At 40.4% G+C, this 13,977-nt stretch overlaps 1 protein-coding gene across 12 annotated transcripts in view; it reads right to left on the minus strand.

Moving 5' to 3' along the window:
- Nucleotides 1–10,779: 10,779 nt before the first annotated feature.
- The window catches only part of LOC128081353 (protocadherin alpha-C2-like), a 188,603-nt gene continuing 185,405 nt past the window's right edge, over nucleotides 10,780–13,977 (minus strand). For all 12 annotated transcript variants that reach the window (XM_052684487.1, XM_052684489.1, XM_052684490.1 and 9 more), the window contains one exon: nucleotides 10,780–13,151. In XM_052684487.1, coding sequence (XP_052540447.1) covers nucleotides 12,841–13,151 — 311 coding nt within the window. In that variant the 3' untranslated portion in view covers nucleotides 10,780–12,840. The remainder of the gene's footprint in view (nucleotides 13,152–13,977) is intronic.

The raw sequence follows: 13,977 nt of genomic DNA on the forward strand, positions 1-13,977 counted from the left end.
AGTATTAATTATATTAATATAGTTATGTTAACTATACCTTACTTATTGAGCTACTGCCACAAGTGCAGTTGGCCTTGGAGTCATTTATGCCACTTTACAGGAGCTTCATCTTCTCTAGAAACAGCAGTTTCCTCTGCCCTGTCCAAAGATGTAAGTACCTATTACACTAAAGGAGAAACCAGCTGTGTAACCCACAACTTACAGGACCTCATCTTTCATACTGCTCTACTTACTGTATTTTTCAGAGAGTTTGCTTCTTCATAACCACAGAAACTTATTCTGTGATAAAAGGAAGCATCATGTGGAAAAAAAAAAATCAACTGAGAGCAGCTAACTGGGAATATTGTAGGTTTCAGTAGCATAGCTGCACATCCATAATTTACAGTAAAATTGTTCATAACAAGTTACAACAATGGGGATTATGCAGGCAAGCTAAATAGTTCATATATCTGAATGGATTTTCTTTTAGGACAAGCATTCAGAAACGGGTGAGATTTCTTACCTGGTGCTGGTTAGAGAAAAGAGCTCAAAACACAGTGCTGAGTCTCCAAACAACTGTCCAGCTGTGTTAGATCCCATACTACACAGGCCCTTCTGAAAGCATTTATAGTGATACAAATCAACCACAGCAGCACAAAATCCCATATGAAGAAAAATAAATAGGGCTTTGATTATCCAAAAGAGAATGGGCACCTCCAGATGATAATCCACCTCTTCAAAGGGAGTTCAGATGAACTGCTCAGAAATAGTTTTTTTTCGCTGATGGTAGACACAGCCTGGCCAAGTGATACTGAATATGCAACTCTGAATAACTGTTTTGCTTTTGGATGGCCACAATTGCAACCAAGAAATCCCAGCTTCCACAAAGTGAAACTTCTCTAAGTATTTTTAACTGTGGTAACTACTGGCTTGTTTTAAGATGTCTTGTCTCAGAGATGCTACCAGAGTCTCAAGCAACAATCTGTTTGAGATCTGCACAGAAACAATTTTTTTTTTCTTTATCTTCTTTGAGGTAATTAAACAGTACCACAGATAGTCTGATAGAATCATAGAACAGATTGGGTTGGAAGGGATCCTTATGATGCACTTGTTCCAACCCCACTGCTATAAGCAGAGACACCTCCCACTAGACCAGGTTGCTCACAGCCTCATCCAGCCTGGCCTTGAGTGTCTCCAGAGAGGGGGTATTCACAGCCTGCGTGCTTTTTGTTTAGTGGGTCTTCTCTACAATATTTCCACCAGACTTAAGAAGGATAGGCCAAGCTAAATTATTAGATTTTTTTCTTTGAACCTGAGGTTCTTTAAGCCTCAGTAACAGATCTTTCTTTTTTATGTGGCATTTTCTTCCATAGACAAAACATAGATTTCAGATGGAAAAATACTTCTCCCTTGTTGTTGTCTAGAGCTGCCACTTGCCCAAAGAACAAGAGCAAAGCTGGAGATAAATCTTCAGCTCATTCATTTCCTCACAGCATGAAAGCACAGCCTGTTTAGGACTGGAACTGTAAAGTGAGGCCTGTAAGTAGCTGATGCTCCAGGGATTGATTCAGTTAGAACCTGAAATCATACCTTGCTCTGATGTTGCCAGTCTAGAATGGTGTCCAGAAAGTTTGATGTTATAGAACAATTCTTACATTCTTCCTTCTCTTTCTTCCCCCAGCCTCCAAGCAAACCTAACAAACCTAACAGCCTGCAGCATACCTAACTACTTAAAAATAATGATTTCAGAGTTTAAACACTTGCAAGCACTTGTTTCTTATAAGAATTGAAGAAATCAACGTGATGCATTTATTTACTGGAAAAAGGGAGGGGAAGAGAACGAAAATATTTAAGCATCTTACTAATATTTAATACCACAGCAACCCCAATATTCAAAATCAAATTAGGAGTTTATCCTTGTAGTACTGTAAACGAGAATAGAGGCTTACATGCATACAGATTTACTCCATGGGTCTGCAGCTAACGGCTGTTATTACTGGGCAGGAGTCCTTTTAAAAGCACAAAAGCAAATAGAAAAGAAAAATAAAGCACTGTCCCAGACCAAACAAGCAAGTTCTCTAACACAACATAGATCTCCCCAACTACTTTCTCCCGCTGTGTGTGCTTGCATTGAGACTCGTTAAGCTGATCGTGTTGATAAGAGAAGGCTTTGATCAGGCAGTGAGATTAGATGGTGATGCTGCAGCACTGATTGCCTGTTAGGCTTTGTGCTGCCCATTATTGGGTAATGTCAATGAGGTGTTTAAATGGCTTTTATCTCCTACAATGCTAGTTTTAGATTCAAGCTACAAAGAGGTGAGAGGTGGAAAAGCAAAGCCAATTAACCCACTTGGTCTCCCGCTGCAAATCCAACGGAACTGCCGGGTACTCGGTGTGCCCTGAGGTCAGGGACATTTTGGCTTCAGAGGTAAAGCTTTGTCCCAGAGCCTGGGGATGGGGGTTCAGGGCTGAAAGTGAAAGCTGGGATAGAAGGGTCAGAATTGCAAATATCAGAACGTTCCCATTAGAGAAGAGAAAGCGTGGTCAGCAAATCTTTGCTGTTCTCGTGGATTTGGATGCATACCGATGTTTGAGCTGCAGAATCGTAAGTTCCACTAGCAGAATCATAATTAAGTATTTTTGTGGAGCTGTTAGTTTCTCAAGACCCAAAACTTTCGTCTTCTTGTGGCCGAATTACTTTCACGTTTTTTAAAAGCATTTTCTTCACTTCCTCTATTCTTCAGGTTTGATGTGGAATAACCTTCTTCTCTGGTCTGAAATACACTAAGCTGCGCATTAGAAGAAGCTCAGCTGCCTTTTGAACGATAAAATCATTTGCAAAACAATGTATTATCTTTTAAGAAATGGCGTGAGTGAGAAGCTCATTACATAAAGCGTTAAAGGCTCAAAATTTAAAGTTTCAAAATACAGAAACTGGGTTAGTAAGAAACAAACTTGGTAACCTGGAACAAAGGAATCAGCATAACTGAACAAGTTTTTGCTTCCCGTAGCTTTCAATTTCCAGATCAGCTCTTCTGAACAACAAAATCATTAATTGTGAATAAAACGTGGGGTTCATTGCTCAAGATGGGATCTCCCACACAATGTGCCACGAAGGTGTATGTGAAGAGTGGTCAGGTGCTGGAACGGGCTGCTGTTTGGGAACTGTTGAATCACAGTCTGAACCACTGATTGAGTGCCTGGGGAAAAGACCTGGTCAGCCCTGAGAGCAGGCGAAGACAATTCAGCTGTGTAACAGGAAGGAATGGAGTGTAAGTACAACTGTCTTAGACCTCATTTAAGGGCTGACTGCCACTGGGGAGGGGGCTCTGGGTGGAGATCCCTCCCTTGTGTAGTTTCTATTGAGAGTCTAGATCTTCAGAGAAAGGTGAGTACTTCATTATTATCTTTTTAAACATCTTCCTTTGTGCTGGTCCCTTTGTCACTACACTTCTTTTATCACCATTCTACTGCATTGACCTTTATAATTGTTACGGCTGCCTGGGGAGGTGGTGGAGTCACTGACCCTGGAGATGTTTAAGGAATGTTTCAATGCTGTGTTGAGGGCCATGGCTTAGTGGGAACTACTGGTGATAGGTGGATGGTTGGACTTGGGTGGTCTTGTAGGTCTTTTCCAACCTTGGTGATCTATGATTCAGTGGTTCAGGGAGTCTACCAAGTATTTTCCAAAATTCCTGTACTTCTTAAGCAAACAACTACTGAGAATTTCCACCTGCATACCGTTTCTCTGACAGCAGCATGCCTTTACAGCAGCTCTTGCACTTATTTCTATGTAGGACTTGGTGTGTGCTCTACCACAGCAGAAACACTTTGGTATTAACGTTGCTTCTGTGGAGGACAAATGGTGCCTATTAATGTCTCAAGTTCATGCACATGTCTTTTCTGAGCTGCTTTCACAACAAGCCATAATAACTAACAGAAACCAAGGCACTGATAGGCCACAGAGACCTGACTGGGTGTATTTGAGGAAGATGCCCTTCTTTATGACTGTGGCAGATGTTCAGTATTCACTGAGAATAGTAATGTAAAAAATGCATTATTTTCCAAACATATCACCAAAGGCAAACAGTGTACAGCTTCTTTCATATGTTACGTTGTTCTCTTAAACACTGGATGCTGATGGAAGACCTTATGCCATTTATCTGTTGTGTGATCAACATTCCTATTTTATTTCTGTTATTCCCCTTGGTTTTGTGGTACAGAAGATACTCTTGACAGCTTGTCTGTATGTAGAAGGGGCTGTACTAAGCCTCCTGTCCAAGCCACTTTTTGAAGAACTGAAAATGATGAAATGTAATATTCAGAGTTCAAAAATATTTTTAAGTCTTTACTTTCTATATACGTTTACAGAGAAGTTTGGTATTTAATCTGCAACTCACTCCTACTCCTTTTTCTGTGTCAAATGCTTCAGTTCTTCTTTAATCATTTTCTACAAGGCTATCTTCTGTGAATGGGACAATCAGAGCTCTTGAAGAAAAAAGAAAAAAAAGCAGAAAAAGAAAAAAGTATGTCATGTATGTAATTTAATATTACAGCAAACAGTTCAGAAGCGCTGTCCTGATTATGCAAGTAGTTGAAAAGGAAGCCAATGCAAATTTCTTAGCCTTCTCCACAAGAGACTTGAAATACTTCAATGAGAGATTTAGGATTCAGTTCACAACAGCGCATCCATTGCCCTACCTATGAGATCGGTGCTATTTCCCTATAGCCACCAAACAGCACAAGGCAGAGGCATTATATTGGCTGTCACACTTCCTTGAGGCCTGACTGAGATGTTTCATTAGAATCAGAGCTTCAGAACATCTCACTGTCAGTATAAAGGCAATAGTTTATGAGATAATAAATGAGCTCTGAGAGTCTGACAGAGCCTCATTCTGCAGAGCCTTGAAGGATGATGAGAAGTTACTAATAAATGTCTGTCAAAAATGATTCTAAGAAATGGGAACATTTCTAGATGGGATTTTAACATGTTTGGATTTTGGATTTTCACTAACTGCTGCTATTTTATTGAACTGTTTGCCTAGAAGCTTTACCTGGTTGTTCTGCTATATTAATTACAAAATAAATTCCCTTGTGATAAGGTTATAGTCAAACATATAAAGAGCAACAGCTGGGAATGAGTTAACATGTCTATATATATCTGCTTGTTAATCGAACTGGAGTTGTTGGCAGGTAAGACAGACATTTTTGTTGGAGAGCAATACAAGAATGGGCTCAGAGCCCTTCCAAGACTATTTTCAAACCTCCCAGAACCCCGGAGAGAGAACAGAGAAAGAGGCCGAATGGCATGAGCCAAGTTCAGGGGTAGGGGGCTGGAAATTTGTGCCATGCAACATTAGGGGAAGACTGGTATTGCGTGTAAATAGGAAAGAATACAGCTGTGGTTTTATGGAAATTCGATCTTGTCAAATGAGCAGAGTAGATTTTTTTTTTTTAATGGATCATCAACTTCATTAAAAAGAAAATGTGCTGAAAATTGTTAATTTGTGTGCCTTAGTCTCACACAACACCGATCATATCTAATAAAGCCATAAACTATTAAATCCTTTACAGCAGACAAAATGCAGCAAGGAAATATAAGCACAAGAACCTTAAATCCCCAAACGATCTTTCTCTATGAGACTTTATGTGGTTTCTTCTTCCCCAAGTGCTGTCAAAATGTAAACACTGAAGAAAATATTACATTATTTAAGGAAAAACATACAGGTGGTACATACTATAGGGATGGAAAATAAGGCATAGAGGTCAATTATACAAACTAACCCAAGCTGCTTTTGTAAGGTGTGGAGAACAACCAAGACACATTTATTTTGATACTTCCAAAACCTGATCTTGCATGAATTTTTTCCCTCTGACTACAGGTATCATGTGTGTAACTGCCATGTACAAAAAAGATTTGGGCTTGTAAATGAGCCAGTTTCATTGGGTGCTTGTGCTTCAAATGTCAACTAGGTTTGTCTTTGGGTGTCTAAGTTCTGACAATGCATACCAGGAAAGGATGGGGACAGCTGGTTGATAGAGATGAGCTAAGCTTGTTTTCTCACTCTATACTGTTCCTTGCTCCTCACACCTATAAAAATGGCTGAAAACTTTTTCCCAGAAAATAAGGTACACTTTTCAAAACAGTTTTCACTACTAGATCTGGAAGCCTGCATAGGAGCAGTGAGAGTTTGGAAGGGATGGAGAGGGGAGCAGAAAGCTCCCAGGGCAGGCTCCAGCACTTGCCCTGCGGGTAAGTGAGCATCAGGGCATCTGGGCTGCTCCCCACCATAAACCCACCATTGATTGGCAGGCAGCACGTATGGATTTTTGCAGCCAGTCAAATCTCTTTACTCAGAGCTGGTACCAGCAACCCAAAGCCCATTGGTATCTATAGTCAACAATACAGAGATGTATGGTGGCATGGGCAGAAGCCTCTCTGTGCAGGGGATGTTAGCATGTATCTCCCTGTTGGAGTGGGACAAGAGTTAGTACAACACTTCTCCAGAGTCTAAGGGCTGTGCAGCAGACCTGTCAGTGTGCACAGCACAGAGTACAACTGGGCTGCACATGCTTGAACTTTCTTTTTATCTGTAACCTATTTATTATTTTATACAGCTGTATAATTCTGGCAGACACTGTAGCACCGAATGTTTCACCATGAGCTCTATTGCTGTAGGGGTTTCACTTCATAAGTTAATCAATGCAAAACTAACTGCACCATCAATATTGATTGGATCATGAAGGCTTTGGCAACTGCAATAACCTGTTACTTCCAGGTTGTTTTGCATTAGCTGTGTGCACGTTAAGGAATGCCAGCACCTATGTAGTTTGGCTTTGCAGATTCACAGGAGGAGCCCAGCAGTCACATAAGGGATTAAGTAAAGATCCTTGATGGGACTTTAAATTATTTTTTTTTTTTTCCTTGACTACAGAAAACTGTAGCAATGTAGCTCACAGGCCAGCAGTTCTGCCATCAGCCAGTGTATTGGACAGCTTTGCAGATGGCATAGGCTGTCCATTTGTGAAAGGTTGCTTGACCCAGGGGGCCATTAGCAAGATCTATAGGCAGAGCAGCCTCTCTGTGACATCAAGGGCATTTAGTGCCCTGGGTTGACCTGTCCCTGCTATCTTCTAATGTGGAAGATTTCACCTGAACAACTCCCCTGCATCTCCTTGCTGATAAATGTCTCATACTTCCCACTCTCTGCTTGTGCTGCTGGCCAGAATCTGACTCTACATGACCATCCAAAGTCTCCCCTTGTATGTGTGAAAAGAGTCTGAGGATAAAACCAAATGAGTTTTGCACTTTTGTGCCTCTTTTGTCACTAAGAGAGGGGGATGCTGCTCCTTCCAGTGCTCAGTACAGCCACCCTTCAGAGGAAGACGCAGCTTATCTTCAGGATTATGTTTATATTGCATCTGCTTGATGTCATTTTGCAAAGATCAAGGTAGATTTTGTGATGCTTGGAGACAGCTTTAATTCAGTTCTATCAGTAACTTCCTGTTCTTTAAATTCTGACAAAACTTCTACCGGGGAGAGAGTGATACATATCCTCTTAACATAGGTTTCTGATACAACAGGATCTTAATTGGGGCACCGTGTCACATCTATGTAAGCTTTCAGTCTGGTTCTCCCCCCACCAACACACACTTTTTTTTTTACACTGAAGCTGCACTGAGTGGAATTTGAGTCCCAGAAAAGAAGTATTTACCACAAAACTAATGCAGGTCTAGGGTGGCTGAGGCCAATGTGTTGTAATAACTGGTATTTCTTGTCAGGCTTTCAGTAATTAATGAGCAAGAACATCTTTGGTGCCAAATCTTGCCCAAAACATCTGAAGCTTCCATCAATACCAGCAGAAAATGGAAGAAGGCTGCTAGGGCTGGCTGTACTGTTACTTATCCCAGTGCTTCACTGCAGTACCATTGATGAGCTCACAGGACGGCCCTTGAAGGTCTCACATCTCCTACCAAGTAGGCGATTCAGATGGCAGTCCTGCTGGAACAGCACACTGGTAGCAGAGGCTTTTACCCTTCATATAACAAGAAGCCCAATAGGTGATCCAAAGATTTATGTGTCTTAATGCAATGGTATCGTGGTAGGGTAATATTTCCCAGTGTGGGGATGTCTTTTCACCATATCCCCTTCACCCCCACCCTCCCTCCTCCATGCAGCTCATGTTGTCAGACAAATGACTTGAATGGTGGGAGTGACAGCAGGTTTATGGCTGCTGTCCCTGTTATGAAGACCAGTTTACTGCTTCCAGCTCTTTATCAGGATCTTGGTTTTGAAATACGCTTTTCAAGTCTACCATGTTTGGTTTATAATATGCCCTTGACTTCAGTTCTAAAACGTGGATAAGTTACTTGTTGTCTTTCTTCATGCAGTAGTCATAATTGTTGGCACTACTAACAGGCAAACATTTTTAACAGTTGAGAAGCTGTACAAGTTATGAGAGACCTACTTTGCTAAATCTCTGTTATCTTTTGACATTAAAACCTCAGTGTCTGAGTGATTGCACTAAATGCTGCTGGGATATGAAAGGAAACCCAAGATGCAGGGTAAAGTCGCCTCCTTCCAGTGTGGCAGAAGCAATGATGTGCTGCTGCATGCAGAAGGACTCCTCTCATTATTTCTGTAAGCCACGCAAAAGCACGTGAACGAGACAGAAGTAAGTATGTAATGTCACCCTAATACATCACTGTGAAAAATCAGATTCAATCAGAGATTTCCTAAGTAGCATTACTGCTGAGAATGTGTGGCAATATCCTGAATAGCAGCATAAGCAGGACTTGGATTTTTATATGTGTTATATACGTGTGTGTACATATGTGTGTGCATATGCATATATATCTATCTGCAAGTGCAGGAGAGTGTTGTGGACTCACTAGAGAGGAATGGAGGTGATAGAGAAAAATCTCTAGAGAACACAGCAACCTCATACTAAAAGCTAATGTAAGAAACAACTCATATGTTAGTGATATTGATTTTCTAATATGTGCTTAAGCAACACACGGTCGTTATCGCAGCATGTTTGTTTTTTTTTGTTACAGCAGTTCTTTATATTCTTAACATGTTCAGTTGTGTGAGCATTAAGTCAGCCACTCGTTTGCTCAAGCACCACAAGGAGCCTAATACATACCTTATCATGCCCTTCGTACTCACAACTTGTGGCTGCATTGCATGTTCTTTCCAATTGCTTTGTGTAGATTAACTTTTATGTGATGATATCAAAACGCTGTTCATTCATTTCTCCTTCAGAGACATTTGGAGGGGGAAACCGAAGGACTTCAGTGTAGCCAAAATTTAAGTCCTAACTCTGTAAACTTACAAGAGCTTTAAGGGTGTGGGACTCATGGCACCATCTTATGAAGGATATCTGTGTTGAGGAACAAATAGTAATTCTCAAATTACTAAGCAGTAGCAAATGTGAGGAACGCATTCCTTCTTTGGGACTCTAATGAGGTTAATAATTGAACATCTTCATGAATGCCTGTAGCTTATGGGATCCATAAACTACAGGTAGGGGAGAATGGGACAAAGGAAGAAAGACTGCACAAAGGTGTTAAGCTTAGTGAGAACCCGCACTAAGATAACAGGGCCAACTGTGTAAAAGAAAGGCAGTGATTGACTTTACATTTTAAGAATGCAATTACAATTTGAGAACAGGTGATTTTTAGACAAACAGAAAACTCTAAATGAAGTGTTTGGTGGAAAGAAACTGGAAGAATCCAGCTTCATTGTACCTAAATATTTTGCACATTGATTAGGGAGATAATAAGATGAGGTTTCCTGGAGGAAATGGTATTTATTGGAGCCTTGAGGTCTCCAAGACCCAGAATAGGTGTATCTAAGTTTTGACTATCCAACATGAATTGTATCAATTGTGGTCACTGCGTCATGTACTAATAAGCACTGGTCTATAAAGGTATCTTACTCACATTTCTCTTGGGGAGAAAGTCAATTAACAACACAATGACTTTTTCCAAAAATGGAAGCAGTCCTTGAAGCAAATCAAGTGAATGGAGGGGAAGGAGAAATTAAAGATGACCCTAAAGGATGTCAAAGCTGACTGCAATTAACTCCAGAGTGGATTTTTAGGTATGAATTTTGGGAAATGTATTTTGAGTTCTATGTTCTTCCCCTTAGTAAGATCACTGGAAAATTTTAATTGGAACCACAGCCTCGGATGTTCTATGACCCAAATTCTGAGTAGAAAGAAATGGCACAAGATTGTATTTCAGAAGGCCAGTGTAAAATATCTTCTCAACAATGAGATGTAATTAAGAAGCAACATAACTCAGCTTTAATTATTTTAAAAGCCCTGTGGTTTTGTCCACCAATCTAGTATTCATACAAACAAATTTCTCAGTGACAATAAGCTCACAGGCAATACATGAATTCTAAGAGAAGTAAATTGATCAAGTGGTAAAAAATATATATATTCCCGAATTGCAAGTTCTTTGCTAATGAGTTTTGGTGTCCTGACTTTATTGTCAGTAGGAGGATAAAACAGATTTTAAATTCTTGATTCTTGTTGGTCTTGGCCACGTCTGATCCTCTCTTGTGTGATATTCAAACAGTAACACCTAACTCCCAGCTGAATGCATTACCCCAATTGTGACCTGCAAGCCATAGTTTGTCCAGATGCCAAAGAAAAGAACAATTCCCTCCCCAAACCATAAGCTTGTTCCTCTAGGCTAGACTTTGAAATTGAATCAAGTGGCATTGCTTTTATTGCCAGTAAAACAAGACTGGTAGCAAAGGAAAACTGAATAGACCACATGAGGCTCTCGGCAGTTTGCACTTTGAGAGATTCATTCTTTTATTAGAGCTTTATCTTCTGTGATGATTTAAGACTTGCATCAGGTTTCTCAAATGAATACTAATTGACCTGCTCTGAACTGTCAGCAGTTTGGAAACGTCAACCATCCAGGACATGTCTCAAGAAATCCAGTTGTTCTCTTTGATCCTAGATTAGAGCGACTGGCAGCAATGTGAGAGCTCTGTAGTTTCTTACGCAGTTCCAATTAGTACAACACTTGAGCTTTATTCTGTGAAGGTACAGTAATGTAGAAAACTCCATGGAATTCCCTCATCAGCTCTATTCTTTTTAAAAATACATGTATTGGTTTTATACCAGCATCTTCAATCACATTTAGCACTCCAATTATAGGTTTAGTAATTCACAGGGCTTTAGCTTCAATGAATCTCAGAATGCATGCATGGCTTGATTTAAGAAAGATATTTTACTTGTGTTTCATACACAAAAAAAAAAAAAGAACAACTGATAATCAACAGTGGCTTAAAAAATTAACACTACTCCACTTTTTCACAAGTGTACAAAAAAAGAAATAATGAATTTACATTCAACGGTAAAGCTTAAAGTCCACTCTAATAATAGTTGCATTGACATTCACATACACAAGCACAGAATAAATATTTCAGGATTCTTATAAGAGCATACAGCATACATACAGTACTTGAATTTTACATAATAAGTGTTAATAGGGTCAGAAATCCATAATCTCATAGAAAAAGTAAAATTAAAGTCAGAAAAGGGGTGTGTAGGAGGTAACACCAAGGTACTGCACAGAACTAGCAGGTTAGTAAATCCATTTGCGTGAGGAGTTCGCTTTTGCTTCTTCATATTAGGACAGTTTGTTTGCAAAGGTGTATTGAAAGTGCAGATTAATGCAAAAAAATTAAATTCTTGTATTCATTAATAACATGCAAGAGGCAGCCCCCAAGTGACCCGACAGAATAAAGCTGTTATTGGCAAGTGGCCGATATAATACAGATGTCTCAGGCAATTTTTCTAAAGCACTTTAGTAGCAGCAATTTTAATTTATAATGGCTCTAGATTGACTTCTGTTTGGGTTAAAGGGCATCATATTTCTATAACATTTACAGCTATATTTCTTTATAAATAAATATCTCAGATAACAAACAGCATAGTTAACATTTCTTTTTTCTCTCTTTTTGCATAAGTGTCGTGGAAAAACTCTGACCTTTTCAGAGACAAAATGTGCAAAATAATCAAAGAGTGGCAACAGGGACACAGAGCATCACAGTCAGTCACATACCGGGATGTCAGCCCAGCCCTCCCTACAGCATTAGGGCCTTGCTGGGGTAATGCAGGGCTCCCAGGGACAAGTTCCCAATGGCTTGCTTGGTAAAAAGATAACATTTATGGTATCTTAAAGAGCTGTAAATGTGAGGTTTTCTTTGTAGGAGTGTGTACAATACGTCGTGTGTAAGACTCAGTATTCCCACACAGTGACTTCTCAAAGTTTGAAAAGTCTGGTCACCTTTCAGACATTTCCTCCCCAGCCTGAACATCTCTGAACATGTATGTTTGTTAGGTATTTCCTCTGTTCTGTATTTACCAGCTCTTCTTGCATCTTACAACCTGGTTTCTTATCACCTAGCTGACATCTGCACACAAAGATTTCCAATCAGATACAGGGTGCACAATATTAAAACTTTTAAACCTGCCCTGTAAGTGTCATCAAGACAGGAGCACAGGAACCACAGTGCAGAGAGTCCAACCTCTCACTGGCTGTACTGTGAAGATTCTCCTTTTCGGCGTAGGAGAAAGGAAACTTGTGTCTGCTTTTTAGATTCTGAAAACAAGCCAGAGTGGAGAAAAAGAGTTAACACCAGACTTAATAAAGCTTTTCAAGACAAAACCTGTTAAGCAATTTAGACAGACACCATGAATTTCCTGCGGATTTTTTGAAGTCTGTACGTACAGGAAATTTGTTAACAGGAGGAAGAAATTGGGAGTTGCTACATAGGAGAAATCTGCCATTATTACAAAAACTGGCTAAGGGGGTTCTTTCATTATAAACCCCTCACTGGTCACTGTTCTCAGTGGTGCTGTTGCCCTTTTCTTTTTTCTCCTGAGTCTTGTTTCCCTTCTTCTTTTTCTTCTTTTTCTTGGTCTCTTCCTTCTTGCCAAAGGTTATGAAGTCACTTTTGTCAATTTGGCTGTTTGGTGGCTCCTGCCGGATGGAGATGATTGCAGGAGATCCTGGGATAATGAATTTGTCTGGCAACTCACCAGGACCACCTTGTTTCGAATTGCCAGGTCCAAATTTAAAGGTCCAGCTGTTGCTGTTCACACCAGCTCCCACTGGGGGGGACACCTCTCCTGCCTCAGGTTCTGAAAAAGTCAAAAAACAGCAAAAAGAGCTCAAAATGTCATGATACACAAGGATTCAGTGAGTATTTAGCCTCATAAATGAAGTTTGTGGCTTTAGCCTATGCCTGTGCTGAGTCTTGGTGGTCTAGCTGCTTATCTGGATGTTACTGACCAGTCCACGTCCCAGCTGTTCAGTGCTAGATTGACCCCCATACCGCTTGGCTCCATGTGCTTTGGATTCCCTGTTGTGCCAGAGCATTGCTCTCTGTATTCTTTATTTCTGAATTTGAAGTGTTCAGAATAAGAGATTGCTATGAAACAGCCCACTGGTGTTTTGTATAGCGTGATACCCAAGCATCAGTGCTGCACAGCACAGGGGTTTGTTTGAAGGTGCTAAATCTTTTGGGATAGTGTTAGAGGAGTGTCCAGGGCAGGGGGAGTCAAACTTATGCACATCATCCATGCTGAGTACCACAGAAAACCATCCTATCAGTTGTATTAAGAATTCTCAATAGAGGGATTGAGTTGGTATGTATGTATTGCAGTATGATCAGCAGACAGGGCTCTGGAGCAAAATACACGGGTGTAGTGTTTGCCTGGACAGGTGTGACACAGGACTCCTACAATCAGGATGTAGAACCTGACCTCAGAAATATTCACTGAGTTACTCAAGCTGAGGTTCTACCCATCTGCTCTTCTGCCAGGAAATGTGGTGACTCTTGAGAGATGGAAACCTCTTCCACCTATTCATTTATACGTGAAGGGGGAAATCAGAAAGGGCTAGTGCCAAATTTGTGGTGGGCTGTCAAAAAATGGTCTGGAAGGAAATAATACTGCAGTGTGTCCT

Source organism: Tympanuchus pallidicinctus, unplaced genomic scaffold (assembly GCF_026119805.1).
Source record: "Tympanuchus pallidicinctus isolate F22 unplaced genomic scaffold, pur_lepc_1.0 scaffold21, whole genome shotgun sequence".
Lineage (NCBI taxonomy): Eukaryota > Metazoa > Chordata > Aves > Galliformes > Phasianidae > Tympanuchus > Tympanuchus pallidicinctus.